The sequence below is a fragment of the Oncorhynchus keta genome, chromosome 34 (genome assembly GCF_023373465.1).
Source record: "Oncorhynchus keta strain PuntledgeMale-10-30-2019 chromosome 34, Oket_V2, whole genome shotgun sequence".
NCBI classification, from domain to species: domain Eukaryota; kingdom Metazoa; phylum Chordata; class Actinopteri; order Salmoniformes; family Salmonidae; genus Oncorhynchus; species Oncorhynchus keta.
The window spans coordinates 80,492,638-80,510,839 of record NC_068454.1 but is presented as its reverse complement, the minus strand read 5'-3'; the positions used below and the strand labels follow the sequence as shown (position 1 = coordinate 80,510,839).

Sequence of the window (18,202 nt, the reverse complement as noted above, 5' to 3'; positions counted from 1 at the left end):
TGTGACTGGAACGAATTGCAAAAATCGCTGAAGTTGGAGACTTTTATCTCCCTCACCAACTTCAAACATCAGCTATCTGAGCAGCTAACCGATCGCTGCAGCTGTACATAATCTATTGGTAAATAGCCCACCCATTTTCACCTACCTCATCCCCACAGTTTTTATTTATTTACTTTTCTGCTCTTTTGCACACCAATATCTCTACCTGTACATGATCATCTGATCATTTATCACTCCAGTGTTAATCTGCAATATTGTAATTATTCGCCTACCTCCTCATACCTTTTGCACACATTTTATACAGACTCCCCTTTTTTCTACTGTGTTATTGACTTGTTAATTGTTTACTCCATGTGTAACTCTGTGTTGTCTGTTCACACTGCTATGCTTTATCTTGGCCAGGTCGCAGTTGCAAATGAGAACTTGTTCTCAACTAGCCTACCTGGTTAAATAAAGGTGAAATAAATAAATAATACAAAAATCTAGTCTCATCATTATCTAGTCTCATCATTATCTAGTCTCATCATTATCCAGTCTCATCCTTATCCAGTCTCATCCTTATCTAGTCTCATCCTTATATAGACTCATCCTTATCTAGTCTCATCATTATCTAGTCTCATCATTATCTAGTCTCATCATTATCCAGTCTCATCCTTATCCAGTCTCATCCTTATCTAGTCTCAGCCTTATATAGACTCATCCTTATCTAGTCTCATCATTATCTAGTCTCATCATTATCTAGTCTCATCATTATCCAGTCTCATCCTTATCTAATCTTATCCTTATCTAATATCATCCTTATCAAGTCTCATCCTTGTCTAGTCTCATCCTTATCTGGTCTCATCTAGTCTCATCCGTATTTAGTCTCACCCTTATCTAGTCTCATCCTTATCTAGTATCATCCTTATCTGGTCTCATCCTTATCTAGTCTCATCCTTATCTAGTCTCATGTAGTCTCATCCTTATCTAGTCTCATCCTTATCTAGTCTCATCTTTATCTAGTATCATCCTTATCTAATCTCATCCTGATGTGGTCTTATCCTTATCTAGTCCCATCCTTATCTTGTCTCATCCTTATCTAGTCTCCTCCTTATCTAGTCTCATCCTTATCTAGTCTCATCTAGTCTCATCCTTATCTAGTCTCATCCTTATCTAGTATCATCCTTATCTGGTCTCATCCTTATCTAGTCTCATCCTTATCTAGTCTCATGTAGTCTCATCCTTATCTAGTCTCATCCTTATCTAGTCTCATCTTTATCTAGTATCATCCTTATCTAATCTCATCCTGATGTGGTCTTATCCTTATCTAGTCCCATCCTTATCTTGTCTCATCCTTATCTAGTCTCCTCCTTATCTAGTATCATCCTTATCTAGTCTCATCTAGTCTCATTCTTATCTAGTCTCATCCTGATTTAGTCTTATCCTTATCTAGTCTCATCCTTATATCGTCTCATCCTTATCTAGTCTCATCGTTATCTAGTCTTATCTAGTCTCATCCTTATCTAGTCTCATCCTGATTTAGTCTCATTTAGTCTCATCCTTATCTAGTCTCATCCTTATCTAGTCTCATCCTTATCTAGTCTCATCCTTATCTAGTATCATCTTTATCTCATCTAGTCTCATCCTGATTTAGTCTCCTCTAGTCTCATCCTTATCTAGTCTCATCCTTATCTAGTCTCATCCTTATCTAGTCTCATCTAGTCTCATCCTTATCTAGTCTCATCCTTATCTAGTCTCATCTAGTCTCATCCTGATTTAGTCTAATCTAGTCTCATCCTTATCTAGTCTCATCTTTATCTAGTCTCATCTAGTCTCATCCTGATTTAGTCTAATCTAGTCTCATCCTTATCTAGTCTCATCTAGTCTCACCCTTATCTAGTCTCACACTTATCTCGTCTCATCTTTATCTAGTCTCATCTAGTCTCATCCTGATTTAGTCTCAGGGTTAGGTCATCATTTCGTACCTCTACCTCCCTTCCCTCAGTCTTACTGAGGTCTAATGTGGGAGTCAGTCTGAAATATTCATGGTGTCACATTAACTTTGCAATATTTGCTGAAAACAGGCTGGATACAACCTGAGCTACCAGCAACATTACAACCATTCTGCCTGGGCCTGACTATGACACAGTGGCCGGGAGAGACGGAGGGAGGGAGGGAAAGGAAAGGAAAGGTGAAGAGAGAGACGGAGGGAGGGAGGGAAAGGAAAGGTGAAGAGAGAGACGGAGGGAGGGAGGGAAAGGAAAGCGGGAGAGAGTGAAGGAGAGGGAGAAAGGGGGGGAGAAGGAGAGGGAGAAAGAGGGAGAGAGTGAAGGAGAGGGAGAAAGGGGGGAGAAGGAGAGGGAGAAAGAGGGAGAGAGTGAAGGAGAGGGAGAAAGGGGGAGAAGGAGAAAGACAGAGATAATGGTGGTAATTTATTCAGATGCTGAGTATATAGTGAGGGATGTCATTAAAGCCTAGCAGTAGGTGCTGACAGGGAGTATTGAACTGTAGTGTACTGTGTGTATGTGTGCTTGTATCCTAGGTGTGTGTGTGTATAGTGACGAGTGTAGTCAAGGGCATTCAAGGAGTGTGTGTGTCTGTAGTGCATGTCTGAAATCAGGAGCTGAGCCCACAGTGCTTTGTTCAGTAGCAATGTGTATTATTCATGTGGCACACACACACACACAAGCACGCACCACACACACACACACACACACACACACACACACACACACACACACACACACACACACACACACACACACACACACACACACACACACACACACACACACACACACACACACACACACACACACACACACACACACACACACACACACACAAACACACACCCACACAATCCTCAGCCTCAAGCTCTACCCCATCACCCCTAAAAAACAAAGTCACAAAGATAAACACATACACACAAGCACGTCTTTACCCCCCTTACACACACTCACATCAACACACACAACAAACAGACAAATAGCTACACACAGGCTGACAGCATTTGTATTGATGACAGTGATGGGAACGAAGGAAGAGACAATATCAGGCTGTCAGAGAGAAAAGGCGATGGAGATAAAAACGGAGAGAGGGATGGGGGAGTTTACGGCTTATGATTACAGTCTTCATTGATCCAACCACTGAGGCCGTCATTCATGTTCACTGAACACAGATCACCACAGAGAGAGAGAGAGAGCAGGGGGAAGAGGGGGAGAGAGAGAACATGGGGAGATGGAGCAGGGGGAAGAGGGGGAGAGAGAGAACATGGGGAGATGGAGCAGGGGGAAGAGGGGAGAGAGAGAACATGGGGAGATGGAGCAGGGGGAAGAGGGGGAGAGAGAGAACATGGGGAGATGGAGGGGGAAGAGGGGGAGAGAGAGAACATGGGGAGATGGAGCAGGGGGAAGAGGGGGAGAGAGAGAACATGGGGAGATGGAGCAGGGGGAAGAGGGGAGAGAGAGAACATGGGGAGATGGAGCAGGGGGAAGAGGGGGAGAGAGAGAACATGGGGAGATGGAGCAGGGGAAGAGGGGAGAGAGAGAAATGGGGAGATGGAGCAGGGGGAAGAGGGAGAGAGAGAACATGGGGAGATGGAGCAGGGGAAGAGGGGGAGAGAGAGAACATGGGGAGATGGAGCAGGGGGAAGAGGGGGAGAGAGAGAACATGGGGAGATGGAGCAGGGGGAAGAGGGGGAGAGAGAGAACATGGGGAGATGGAGCAGGGGAAGAAGAGGGGAGAGAGGGGAGAGAACATGGGGAGATGGAGCAGGGGAAGGAGGGGGAGAGAGAGAGAACATGGGGAGATGGAGCAGGGGGAGGGGGAGAGAGAGAACATGGGGAGATGGAGCAGGGGAAGAACATGGGGGAGATGGAGCAGGGGGAAGAGGGGAGAGAGAGAACATGGGGAGATGGAGCAGGGGGAAGAGGGGGAGAGAGAGAACATGGGGAGATGGAGCAGGGGGAAGAGGGGGGAGAGAGAGAACATGGGGAGATGGAGCAGGGGGAAGAGGGGGAGAGAGAGAACATGGGGAGATGGAGCAGGGGGAAGAGGGGGAGAGAGAGAACATGGGGAGATGGAGCAGGGGGAAGAGGGGAGAGAGAGAACATGGGGAGATGGAGCAGGGGAAGAGGGGGAGAGAGAGAACATGGGGAGATGGAGCAGGGGGAAGAGGGGGAGAGAGAGAACATGGGGAGATGGAGCAGGGGGAAGAGGGGGAGAGAGAGAACATGGGGAGATGGAGCAGGGGAAGAGGGGAGAGAGAGAACATGGGGAGATGGAGCAGGGGAAGAGGGGAGAGAGAGAACATGGGGAGATGGAGCAGGGGAAGAGGGGAGAGAGAGAACATGGGGAGATGGAGCAGGGGGAAGAGGGGAGAGAGAGAACATGGGGAGATGGAGCAGGGGAAGAGGGGAGAGAGAGAACATGGGGAGATGGAGCAGGGGGAAGAGGGGAGAGAGAGAACATGGGGAGATGGAGCAGGGGGAAGAGGGGAGAGAGAGAACATGGGGAGATGGAGCAGGGGGAAGAGGGGGAGAGAGAACATGGGGAGATGGAGCAGGGGGAAGAGGGGAGAGAGAGAACATGGGGAGATGGAGCAGGGGGAAGAGGGGGAGAGAGAGAACATGGGGAGATGGAGCAGGGGGAAGAGGGGGAGAGAGAGAACATGGGGAGATGGAGCAGGGGAAAGAGGGGGAGAGAGAGAAAGGAGATGGAGCAGGGGAAGAGGGGGAGAGAGAGAACATGGGGAGATGGAGCAGGGGGAAGAGGGGGAGAGAGAGAACATGGGGAGATGGAGCAGGGGAAGAGGGGAGAGAGAGAACATGGGGAGATGGAGCAGGGGAAGAGGGGGAGAGAGAGAACATGGGGAGATGGAGCAGGGGGAGGGGGGAGAGGAGAACATGGGGAGATGGAGCAGGGGGAAGAGGGGAGAGAGAACATGGGGAGATGGAGCAGGGGAAGAGGGGAGAGAGAGAACATGGGGAGATGGAGCAGGGGGAAGAGGGGGAGAGAGAGAACATGGGGAGATGGAGCAGGGGAAGAGGGGGGAGAGAGAGGGGGAGATGGAGCAGGGGAAGAGGGGAGAGAAGAACATGGGGAGATGGAGCAGGGGAAGAGGGGAGAGAGAGAACATGGGGAGATGGAGCAGGGGAAGAGGGGGAGAGAGAGAACATGGGGAGATGGAGCAGGGGGAAGAGGGGGAGAGAGAGAACATGGGGAGATGGAGCAGGGGAAAGAGGGGGAGAGAGAGAACATGGGGAGATGGAGCAGGGGGAAGAGGGGAGAGAGAGAACATGGGGAGATGGAGCAGGGGAAGAGGGGAGAGAGAACATGGGGAGATGGAGCAGGGGAAGAGGGGGAGAGAGAGAACATGGGGAGATGGAGCAGGGGAAAGAGGGGGAGAGAGAGAACATGGGGAGATGGAGCAGGGGAAGAGGGGAGAGAGAGAGAACATGGGGAGATGGAGCAGGGGAAGAGGGGAGAGAGAGAACATGGGGAGATGGAGCAGGGGAAAGAGGGGAGAGAGAGAACATGGGGAGATGGAGCAGGGGAAGAGGGGGAGAGAGAACATGGGGAGATGGAGCAGGGGAAAGAGGGGGAGAGAGAGAACATGGGGAGATGGAGCAGGGGGAAGAGGGGAGAGAGAGAGAACAGGGGGAGTTGGAGCAGGGGGAAGAGGGGGAGAGAGAGAACATGGGGAGATGGAGCAGGGGAAGAGGGGAGAGAGAGAGAACATGGGGAGATGGAGCAGGGGAAGAGGGGAGAGAGAGAACATGGGGAGATGGAGCAGGGGGAAGAGGGGAGAGAGAGAACATGGGGAGATGGAGCAGGGGAAGAGGGGGAGAGAGAGAACATGGGGAGATGGAGCAGGGGAAGAGGGGAGAGAGAGAACATGGGGAGATGGAGCAGGGGGAAGAGGGGGAGAGAGAGAACATGGGGAGATGGAGCAGGGGAAAGAGGGGAGAGAGAGAACATGGGGAGATGGAGCAGGGGGAAGAGGGGGAGAGAGAGAACATGGGGAGATGGAGCAGGGGAAGTAGGGGGAGAGAGAAACATGGGGAGATGGAGCAGGGGAAAGAGGGGAGAGAGAGAACATGGGGAGATGGAGCAGGGGAAGAGGGGAGAGAGAGAACATGGGGAGATGGAGCAGGGGGAAGAGGGAGAGAGAGAAACATGGGGAGATGGAGCAGGGGAAGAGGGGGAGAGAGAGAACATGGGGAGATGGAGCAGGGGAAAGAGGGGGAGAGAGAGAACATGGGGAGATGGAGCAGGGGAAGAGGGGGAGAGAGAGAACATGGGGAGATGGAGCAGGGGGAAGAGGGGAGAGAGAGAGAACAGGGGAGATGGAGAGGGGAAAGAGGGGAGAGAAACATGGGGAGATGGAGCAGGGGAAAGAGGGGAGAGAGAGAACATGGGGAGATGGAGCAGGGGAAGAGGGGAGAGAGAGAACATGGGGAGATGGAGCAGGGGAAGAGGGGGAGAGAGAGAACATGGGGAGATGGAGCAGGGGAAGAGGGGGAGAGAGAGAACATGGGGAGATGGAGCAGGGGAAGAGGGGAGAGAGAGAACATGGGGAGATGGAGCAGGGGAAGAGGGGGAGAGAGAGAACATGGGGAGATGGAGCAGGGGGAAGAGGGGAGAGAGAGAACATGGGGAGATGGAGCAGGGGAAGAGGGGAGAGAGAGAACATGGGGAGATGGAGCAGGGGAAAGAGGGGAGAGAGAGAACATGGGGAGATGGAGCAGGGGGAAAGAGGGGAGAGAGAGAAACATGGGGAGATGGAGCAGGGGGAAGAGGGGGAGAGAGAGAACATGGGGAGATGGAGCAGGGGGAAGAGAGGGAGAGAGAGAACATGGGGAGATGGAGCAGGGGAAGAGGGGAGAGAGAGAACATGGGGAGATGGAGCAGGGGAAGAGGGGAGAGAGAGAGAACATGGGGAGATGGAGCAGGGGGAAAGAGGGGGAGAGAGAGAACATGGGGAGATGGAGCAGGGGAAGAGGGGAGAGAGAAACATGGGGAGATGGAGCAGGGGAAAGAGGGGAGAGAGAACATGGGGAGATGGAGCAGGGGAAAGAGGGGGAGAGAGAGAACATGGGGAGATGGAGCAGGGGGAAGAGGGGAGAGAGAGAACATGGGGAGATGGAGCAGGGGAAGAGGGGAGAGAGAGAACATGGGGAGATGGAGCAGGGGAAGAGGGGAGAGAGAGAACATGGGGAGATGGAGCAGGGGAAGAGGGGAGAGAGAGAGAACATGGGGAGATGGAGCAGGGGGAAGAGGGGGAGAGAGAGAACATGGGGAGATGGAGCAGGGGAAGAGGGGAGAGAGAGAAACATGGGGAGATGGAGCAGGGGGAAGAGGGGAGAGAGAGAGAACATGGGGAGATGGAGCAGGGGAAAGAGGGGAGAGAGAGAACATGGGGAGATGGAGCAGGGGAAGAGGGGAGAGAGAGAACATGGGGAGATGGAGCAGGGGAAGAGGGGAGAGAGAGAACATGGGGAGATGGAGCAGGGGAAAGAGGGGAGAGAGAGAACATGGGGAGATGGAGCAGGGGAAGAGGGGAGAGAGAGAACATGGGGAGATGGAGCAGGGGAAAGAGGGGGAGAGAGAGAGAACATGGGGAGATGGAGCAGGGGAAGAGGGGAGAGAGAGAACATGGGGAGATGGAGGGGGAAGAGGGGAGAGAGAGAACATGGGGAGATGGAGCAGGGGAAGAGGGGGAGAGAGAGAACATGGGGGATGGAGGGGGAGAGGGGGAGAGAGAGAACATGGGGAGATGGAGCAGGGGAAGAGGGGAGAGAGAGAACATGGGGAAGATGGAGAGGGGAACAGGGGGAGAGGAAAGGGGGAAGAGGGGAGAGAGAACATGGGGAGATGGAGCAGGGGAAAGAGGGGAGAGAGAGAACATGGGGAGATGGAGCAGGGGAAGAGGGGAGAGAGAACATGGGGAGATGGAGCAGGGGAAGAGGGGAGAGAGAGAACATGGGGAGATGGGGAAGAGGGGAGAGAGAGAACATGGGGAGATGGAGCAGGGGAAGAGGGAGAGAGAGAACATGGGGAGAGGGGAGAGGGGGGAGAGAGAGAACATGGGGAGATGGAGCAGGGGGAAGAGGGGGGGAGAGAGAGAACATGGGGAGATGGAGCAGGGGGAAGAGGGGGAGAGAGAGAACATGGGGAGATGGAGCAGGGGAAGAGGGGGAGAGAGAGAACATGGGGAGATGGAGCAGGGGGAAGGGGAGAGAGAACATGGGGAGATGGAGCAGGGGAAGAGGGGAGAGAGAGAACATGGGGAGATGGAGCAGGGGGAAGAGGGGGAGAGAGAGAACATGGGGAGATGGAGCAGGGGAAGAGGGGAGAGAGAGAACATGGGGAGATGGAGAGGGGAAGAGGGAGAGAGAGAACATGGGGAGATGGAGCAGGGGAAGAGGGGGAGAGAGAACATGGGGAGATGGAGCAGGGGGAAGAGGGGAGAGAGAGAAACATGGGGAGATGGAGCAGGGGGAAGAGGGGGAGAGAGAGAACATGGGGAGATGGAGCAGGGGAAGAGGGGGAGAGAGAGAACATGGGGAGATGGAGCAGGGGAAGAGGGGGAGAGAGAGAACATGGGGAGATGGAGCAGGGGAAGAGGGGAGAGAGAGAAACATGGGGAGATGGAGCAGGGGAAGAGGGGAGAGAGAGAAACATGGGGAGATGGAGCAGGGGGAAGAGGGGAGAGAGAGAACATGGGGAGATGGAGCAGGGGGAAGAGGGGGAGAGAGAACATGGGGAGATGGAGCAGGGGAAGAGGGGAGAGAGAAACATGGGGAGATGGAGCAGGGGAAGAGGGGAGAGAGAGAACATGGGGAGATGGAGCAGGGGGAAGAGGGAGAGAGAGAACATGGGGAGATGGAGCAGGGGAAGAGGGGAGAGAGAGAACATGGGGAGATGGAGCAGGGGAAGAGGGGAGAGAGAACATGGGGAGATGGAGCAGGGGAAGAGGGGAGAGAGAGAAACATGGGGAGATGGAGCAGGGGAAGAGGGGGAGAGAGAGAACATGGGGAGATGGAGCAGGGGAAGAGGGGGAGAGAGAGAAACATGGGGAGATGGAGCAGGGGAAGAGGGGAGAGAGAGAACATGGGGAGATGGAGCAGGGGAAGAGGGAGAGAGAGAGAACATGGGGAGATGGAGCAGGGGGAAGAGGGGGAGAGAGAGAACATGGGGAGATGGAGCAGGGGGAAGAGGGGGAGAGAGAGAACATGGGGAGATGGAGCAGGGGGAAGAGGGGGAGAGAGAGAACATGGGGAGATGGAGCAGGGGGAAGAGGGGAGAGAGAGAACATGGGGAGATGGAGCAGGGGGAAGAGGGGGAGAGAGAGAACATGGGGAGATGGAGCAGGGGAAGAGGGGAGAGAGAGAACATGGGGAGATGGAGCAGGGGAAGAGGGGAGAGAGAGAACATGGGGAGATGGAGCAGGGGGAAGAGGGGGAGAGAGAGAACATGGGGAGATGGAGCAGGGGGAAGAGGGGGAGAGAGAGAACATGGGGAGATGGAGCAGGGGAAGAGGGGGAGAGAGAGAACATGGGGAGATGGAGCAGGGGAAGAGGGGAGAGAGAGAGAACATGGGGAGATGGAGCAGGGGAAGAGGGGAGAGAGAGAACATGGGGAGATGGAGCAGGGGGAAGAGGGGAGAGAGAGAACATGGGGAGATGGAGCAGGGGGAAGAGGGGAGAGAGAGAACATGGGGAGATGGAGCAGGGGAAGAGGGGAGAGAGAGAACATGGGGAGATGGAGCAGGGGGAAGAGGGGAGAGAGAGAGAACATGGGGAGATGGAGCAGGGGGAAGAGGGGAGAGAGAGAACATGGGGAGATGGAGCAGGGGAAGAGGGGAGAGAGAGAACATGGGGAGATGGAGCAGGGGAAGAGGGGGAGAGAGAGAACATGGGGAGATGGAGCAGGGGGAAGAGGGGGAGAGAGAGAGAACATGGGGAGATGGAGCAGGGGAAGAGGGGGAGAGAGAGAACATGGGGAGATGGAGCAGGGGGAAGAGGGGAGAGAGAGAACATGGGGAGATGGAGCAGGGGGAAGAGGGGGAGAGAGAGAACATGGGGAGATGGAGCAGGGGAAGAGGGGGAGAGAGAGAACATGGGGAGATGGAGCAGGGGGAAGAGGGGGAGAGAGAACATGGGGAGATGGAGCAGGGGGAAGAGAGGGAGAGAGAGAACATGGGGAGATGGAGCAGGGGAAGAGGGGAGAGAGAGAACATGGGGAGATGGAGCAGGGGGGAAGAGGGGGGAGAGAGAGAGAACATGGGGAGATGGAGCAGGGGAAGAGGGGAGAGAGAGAACATGGGGAGATGGAGCAGGGGGAAGAGGGGGAGAGAGAGAACATGGGGAGATGGAGCAGGGGAAGAGGGGAGAGAGAGAACATGGGGAGATGGAGCAGGGGAAGAGGGGGAGAGAGAGAGAACATGGGGAGATGGAGCAGGGGAAGAGGGGAGAGAGAGAACATGGGGAGATGGAGCAGGGGAAGAGGGGAGAGAGAGAACATGGGGAGATGGAGCAGGGAAAGAGGGAGAGAGAGAACATGGGGAGATGGAGCAGGGGAAGAGGGGGAGAGAGAGAACATGGGAGATGGAGCAGGGGAAAGAGGGGAGAGAGAGAACATGGGGAGATGGAGCAGGGGAAGAGGGGGAGAGAGAGAACATGGGGAGATGGAGCAGGGGAAGGGGGAGAGAGAGAACATGGGGAGATGGAGCAGGGGAAGAGGGAGAGAGAGAACATGGGGAGATGGAGCAGGGGAAGGGGGGAGAGAGAGAACATGGGAGATGGAGCAGGGGAAGAGGGGGAGAGAGAGACATGGGGAGATGGAGCAGGGGAAAGAGGGGGGAGAGAGAGAACATGGGGAGATGGAGCAGGGGAAAGGGGAGAGAAAATGAGAACATGGGGAGATGGAGCAGGGGAAATGAGGGGAAAGAGAGAGAACATGGGGAGATGGAGCAGGGGAAGAGGGGAGAGAGAGAACATGGGGAGATGGAGCAAGGGGAAAGAGGGGAGAGAGAATTAGAACATGGGGAGATGGAGCAGGGGGAAGAGGGGGAGAGAGAGAACATGGGGAGATGGAGCAGGGGGAAGAGGGGGGAGAGAGAACATGGGGAGATGGAGCAAGGGGAAGAGGGGGAGAGAGACATGGGGAGATGGAGCAGGGGAAGAGGGGGAGAGAGAGAACATGGGGAGATGGAGCAAGGGGAAGAGGGGGAGAGAGAAACATGGGGAGATGGAGCAGGGGGAAGAGGGGGGAGAGAGAGAACATGGGGAGATGGAGCAGGGAATAGATAGAGAGAGAGAGCGAGGGGAAGGGGAGAGAGACAGGAAGGGGAGAGAGAGGGAGAAAGAAAGAGGGGAAGGGAAGAGAGAGGGAGAAAGAGACGGGAGGGGGATAGAGAGAGAGAGCGAGGGGAAGGGGAGAGAGAGGGAGAAAGAGACGGGAAGGGGATAGAGAGAGAGAGAGAGCGAGGGGAAGGGGAGAGAGAGGGAGAAAGAGAGACAGGAAGGGGAGAGAGAGGGAGAAAGAGAGGGGGAAGGGGATAGAGATGGAGTATGAGAGACGGGAAGGGGATAGTTGTGAGGTCTGGGGTCCGCTCACAAACCAAGACTTCACAAAATGGGACAAACACCAAATTGAGACTCTGCATGCAGAATTCTGCAAAAATATCCACCGTGTACAACGTAGAACACCAAATAATGCATGCAGAGCAGAATTAGGCCGATACCCACTAATGATCAAAATCCAGAAAAGAGCAGTTAAATTCTGCAACCACCTAAAAGGAAGCGATTCCCAAATCTTCCATAACAAAGCCATCACCTACAGAGAGATGAACCTGGAGAATAGTCCCCAAAGCAAGCTGGTCCTGGGGCTCTGTTCACAAACACAAACACACCCCACAGAGCCCCAGGACAGCAGCACAATTAGACCAACCAAATCATGAGAAAACAAAAAGATAATTACTTGACACATTGGAAAGAATTAACAAAAAAACAGAGCAAACTAGAATGCTATTTGGCCCTAAACAGAGAGTACACAGTGGCAGAATACCTGTCCACTGTGACTGACCCACAATTAAGGAAAGCTTTGACTATGTACAGACTCAGTGAGCATAGCCTTGCTATTGAGAAAGGCCGCCGTAGGCAGACATGGCTCTCAAGAGAAGACAGGCTATGTGCTCACTGCCCACAAAATGAGGTGGAAACTGAGCTGCACTTCCTAACCTCCTGTCCAATGTATGACCATATTAGAGATACATATTTCCCTCAGATTACATAGATCCACAAAGAATTCAAAAACAAATCAAATGTTGATAAACTCCCATATCTACTGGGTGAAATTCCACAGTGTGCCATCACAGCAGCAAGATTTGTGACCTGTTGCCACGAGAAAAGGGCAACCAGTGAAGAACAAACACCATTGTAAATACAACCCATATTTATGCTTATTTATTTTCCCTTGTGTACTTTAACTATTTGTACATTGTTACAACACTGTATATATATATAATATGCCATTTGTAATGTCTTTATTGTTTTGAAACTTCTGTATGTGTAATGTTTACTGTTAATTTTTATTGTTTATTTCACTTTTGTATAATATCTACCTCACTTGCTTTGGCAATGTTAACCCATGCCAATAAAGCCCCTTGAATTGAATTGAATTGAATTGAGAGAGGGAGAGAGAGAGAGAGATAAAGGGAAGGGGGGAGAGAGAGAGATAAAGGGAAGGGGGGAGAGAGAGAGAGATAAAGGGAAGGAGAGAAAGAGATAAAGGGAAGGGGAGAGAGAGAGAGATAAAGGGAAGGGGGGAGAGAGAGCGAGATAAAGGGAAGGGGGGAGAGATAAAGGGAAGGAGAGAGAGAGAGGGATAAAGGGAAGGAGAGAAAGAGAGAGAAAGGGAAGGGGGGAGAGAGAGAGAGAGAAAGGGAAGGGGAGAGAGAGAGAGAGATAAAGGGAAGGGGGGAGAGAGAGAGAGATAAAGGGAAGGGGGAGAGAGAGAGAGATAAAGGGAAGGAGAGAGAGATAAAGGGAAGGGGAGAGAGAGAGAGATAAAGGGAAGGGGAGAGAGAGAGAGATAAAGGGAAGGAGAGAAAGAGAGAGAAAGGGAAGGGGGGAGAGAGAGAGAGAGATAAAGGGAAGGGGAGAGAGAGAGAGAGATAAAGGGAAGGGGGGAGAGAGAGAGAGATAAAGGGAAGGGGAGAGGGAGAGAGAGATAAAGGGAAGGGGAGAGAGAGAGAGAGAGAGAGAGAGAGAGAGAGAGAGAGAGAGAGAGAGAGAGAGATAAAGGGAAGGGGAGACAGAGTTGTTGTGGTGAGTCTCCTGCAGCCGTATTTATCCTCCACTTTGTGTGGTATTGTGACAGCTCTGCCAAAACCAAGCCACTCCAGTGATATGACAACAACCTGAGAGGGTGTGGGAGTGGGGGAGTGTGGGAGTGGGGGAGTGTGGGAGTGGGGTGAGGACGGGGGAAAGAGAAAGAGTCGGAGGAAAAGTGAGATGGAGGAGGAGAGATATAGACAGTAGAGGAGAGAGGGAGAGAGGGAGAGAGGGATAGGGAGAGAGAGGGATACGGAGAGAGGGAGAGAGGGATAGGGAGAGAGAGGGATAGAGGAAGAGAGGGAGAGAGGAAGAGAGGAAGAGAGAGAGAGAGGGAGAGAGGAAGAGAGGGATAGGGAGAGAGGGAGAGAGGGATAGGGAGAGAGGGAGAGAGGGATAGAGGGAGAGAGGAAGAGAGGGATAGGGAGAGAGGGATAGGGAGAGAGGGAGAGAGGAAGAGAGGGAGAGAGAGGGAGAGAGGAAGAGAGGGAGAGAGGGAGAGAGAGGGAGAGAGGGAGAGACAGTAAGACTGCTTGACTCATTGATATGATGTCAGCGTCTGAGCCAGGGAGAGACTAGAGCTGTGCTGACATGTTCCAGCAGGCAGAGAGGAATACCGTCATGCCTCATAGACTCCCAGCTTTATACTGAACACAATGTTATCGAGCAGACTAACATACAGCTTCATCACAAGGCCTCCCCATTAAACAGTTTCAGCTATATCCTTTGTTCTTGTTTTTTGTTGTTGTTGGTATCACCATAGAAAGCGTTTGATGGACATGTCTGTGAACCAATGATTTCTTTCTTTTCAGGCACTCTGGGGGCGGATACTGAAGAGCGGCTGGTGGAGTACCTGCTAAACCCCGCCCACTATAACAAACTGATCCGCCCAGCGACCAATGGTTCTGAGCTGGTGACAGTTCAGCTGATGGTGTCACTGGCCCAGCTCATCAGTGTGGTGAGTATGTGTCTGTGTGTGGGGTAGCCCATGAACTGTCTCTAACCCAGCCACCTCAGAACATAATCATGTCTCTAACCCACCCCAATAATGTTGCTGTGTTCCTCTTTCTATTGCAGCATGAGAGAGAGCAGGTCATGACCACCAACGTATGGCTCACACAGGTCAGTTACACTCTGTCTTCACCTCTCTCTCCTTATCCCTCTGTCTTCACCTCTCTCTCCTCATCCCTCTGTTTTCACCTCTCTCTCCTTATCCCTCTGTCTTCACCTCTCTCCTTATCCCTCTGTCTTCACCTCTCTCTCCTTATCTCTCTGTCTTCACCTCTCTCTCCTTATCCCTCTGTCTTCACCTCTCTCCTTATCTCTCTGTCTTCACCTCTCTCTCCTTATCTCTCTGTCTTCACCTCTCTCTCCTTATCCCTCTGTCTTCACCTCTCTCTCCTTATCCCTCTGTCTTCACCTCTCTCTCCTTATCCCTCTGTCTTCACCTCTCCTTATCCCTCTGTCTTCACCTCTCTCTCCTTATCCCTCTGTCTTCACCTCTCTCTCCTTATCTCTCTGTCTTCACCTCTCTCCTTATCCCTCTGTCTTCGCCTCTCTCTCCTTATCCCTCTGTCTTCACCTCTCTTTCCTTATCCCTCTGTCTTCACCTCTCTCTCCTTATCCCTCTGTCTTCACCTCTCTCTCTCCTTATCCCTCTGTCTTCACCTCTCTCTCCTTATCCCTCTGTCTTCACCTCTCTCTCCTTATCCCTCTGTCTTCACCTTTCTCTGCTTATCCCTCTGTCTTCACCTCTCTCTCATTATCTCTCTGTCTTCACCTCTCTCTCCTTATCCCTCTGTCTTCACCTCTCTCTCCTTATCCCTCTGTCTTCACCTCTCTCTCCTTATGCCTCTGTCTTCACCTCTCTCTCCTTATCCCCCTGTCTTCACCTCTCTCTCCTTATCTCTCTGTCTTCACCTCTCTCTCCTTATCCCTCTGTCTTCACCTCTCTCTCCTTATCCCTCTGTCTTCACCTCTCTCTCCTTATCCCTCTGTCTTCACCTCTCTCTCCTTATCCCTCTGTCTTCACCTCTCTCTCCTTATCCCTCTGTCTTCACCTCTCTCTCCTTATCCCTCTGTCTTCACCTCTATCTCCTTATCCCTCTGTCTTCACCTCTCTCTCCTTATCCATCTGTCTACACCTCTCTCTCCTTATCTCTCTGTCTTCACCTCTCTCTCCTTATCCCTCTGTCTTCACCTCTCTCTCCTTAGTCATCTGTCTTCACCTCTCTCTCCTTATCCCTCTGTCTTCACCTCTCTCTCCTTATCCCTCTGTCTTCACCTCTCTCTCCTTATCCCTCTGTCTTCACCTCTCTCTCCTTATCCCTCTGTCTTCACCTCTCTCTCCTTATCCCTCTGTCTTCACCTCTCTCTCCTTATCCCTCTGTCTTCACCTCTATCTCCTTATCCCTCTGTCTTCACCTCTCTCTCCTTATCCCTCTGTCTTCACCTCTCTCTCCTTATCCCTCTGTCTTCACCTCTCTCTCCTTATCCCTCTGTCTTCATCTCTATCTCCTTATCCCTCTGTCTTCATCTCTCTCTCCTTATCCATCTGTCTACACCTCTCTCTCCTTATCTCTCTGTCTTCACCTCTCTCTCCTTATCCCTCTGTCTTCACCTCTCTCTCCTTATCCCTCTGTCTTCACCTCTCTCTCCTTAGTCCTCTGTCTTCACCTCTCTCTCCTTATCCCTCTGTCTTCACCTCTCTCTCCTTATCCATCTGTCTACACCTCTCTCTCCTTATCCCTCTGTCTTCACCTTTCTCTCCTTATCCCTCTGTCTTCACCTCTCTCTCATTATCTCTCTGTCTTCACCTCTCTCTCCTTATCCCTCTGTCTTCACCTCTCTCTCCTTATCCCTCTATCTTCACCTCTCTCTCCTTATGCCTCTGTCTTCACCTCTCTCTCCTTATCCCTCTGTCTTCACCTCTCTCTCATTATCTCTCTGTCTTCACCTCTCTCTCCTTATCCCTCTGTCTTCACCTCTCTCTCCTTATCCCTCTGTCTTCACCTCTCTCTCCTTATCCCTCTGTCTTCACCTCTCTCCTTATCCCTCTGTCTTCACCTCTCTCTCCTTATCCCTCTGTCTTCACCTCTCTCTCCTTATCCCTCTGTCTTCACCTCTCTCTCCTTATCCCTCTGTCTTCACCTCTCTCTCCTTATCCATCTGTCTACACCTCTCTCTCTTATCTCTCTGTCTTCACCTCTCTCTCCTTATCCCTCTGTCTTCACCTCTCTCTCTTAGTCCTCTGTCTTCACCTCTCTCTCCTTATCCCTCTGTCTTCACCTCTCTCTCCTTATCCCTCTGTCTTCACCTCTCTCTCCTTATCCCTCTGTCTTCACCTCTCTCTCCTTATCCCTCTGTCTTCACCTCTCTCTCCTTATCCCTCTGTCTTCACCTCTCTCTCCTTATCCCTCTGTCTTCACCTCTCTCTCCTTATCCCTCTGTCTTCACCTCTCTCTCCTTATCCCTCTGTCTTCACCTCTCTCTCCTTATCCCTCTGTCTTCACCTCTCTCTCCTTATCCCTCTGTCTTCACCTCTCTCTCCTTATCCCTCTGTCTTCACCTCTCTCTCCTTATCCCTCTGTCTTCACCTCTCTCTCCTTATCCCTCTGTCTTCACCTCTCTCTCCTTATCTCTCTGTCTTCACCTCTCTCTCCTTATCCCTCTGTCTTCACCTCTCTCTCCTTATCCCTCTGTCTTCACCTCTCTCTCCTTATCCATCTGTCTACACCTCTCTATCCTTATCCCTCTGTCTTCACCTCTCTCTCCTAATCCCTCTGTCTTCACCTCTCTCTCTTATCCATCTGTCTACACCTCTCTCTCCTTATCTCTCTGTCTTCACCTCTCTCTCCTTATCCCTCTGTCTTCACCTCTCTCTCCTTATCCCTCTGTCTTCACCTCTCTCTCCTTATCCATCTGTCTACACCTCTCTATCCTTATCCCTCTGTCTTCACCTCTCTCTCCTAATCCCTCTGTCTTCACCTCCCTCTCCTTAGTCCTCTGTCTTCATTCCTCTCCTACTGTTACTTAGCTCTGTCTTTTATCTCTTGAGATGCCAAATCAACTGGTAGGTAGTCTGACTTCATTAAATGTACATTTAAGAATGCAACGATGCTCTCCTTTCTGTTAATTGATAACACAACCAATTGCATCGTGCAAGAACTTGTTTGTTCATTCTGCCGCTAAGTTAGGAATAGGCCCGGGCAGGCAGACATAGCAATCTGAACCAGTAGGGGGTTGAACAATCCTGTCCCTGTATCAGTCTCCTACAACTCAACACAGACATTCTGGTCATTCAATGGGAACATGAACACACAACCAGAGTTTCCCAGGAGGGTTGCCATACACTACAGTACTTTTCTACCTAGCATCTTTATTTATTTGATTTCATCTTTATTTAACTGGGTAAGTTAGTTAAGAACAAATTGTTATTTTCAATGACAGCCTACCCCGGCCAAACCCGAACCCGGACCCCAGCGTTGTCCCTATGGGACTCCCAATCACGGCCGGTTATGATACAGCCTGGAATCAAACCAGGGTCTGTAGTGACGCCGCTAGCACTGAGATGCATTGCACTGCGCCACTCGGGAGCATCACATTGCAGTATGCGGCAGAGAGAGACACAGTTCTGTATTGTTGTTGTGAGAGACTAATCCTGGCATGCTCCTGAGTTCTGACCCTGTTCTACACAGCTGGTTCTCTGTTTGTCTGCAGCTGGGGCCTGCAACATAACACACTGCCCAGTGGACAGGTTCACACACACATGCACACGCACAGCTGTAAATGCACTAATGTGTATAAATCAGTTATGAACAGTTATGGAAACCTGTTTGTGTGTGTCTGTGTGTGTACACATGTGTGTGCCTGTGTGTGTG

General features: G+C 52.0%; 1 protein-coding gene across 50 annotated transcripts in view; it reads left to right on the top strand.

The window, feature by feature from the left end:
• The window catches only part of LOC127915341 (neuronal acetylcholine receptor subunit beta-2-like), a 61,262-nt gene that overhangs the window by 28,726 nt on the left and 14,334 nt on the right, over window positions 1-18,202 (top strand). For all 50 annotated transcript variants that reach the window (XM_052495400.1, XM_052495411.1, XM_052495402.1 and 47 more), the window contains exons 2-3: window positions 14,135-14,280; window positions 14,400-14,444. In XM_052495400.1, coding sequence (XP_052351360.1) covers window positions 14,135-14,280; window positions 14,400-14,444 — 191 coding nt within the window. The remainder of the gene's footprint in view (window positions 1-14,134; window positions 14,281-14,399; window positions 14,445-18,202) is intronic.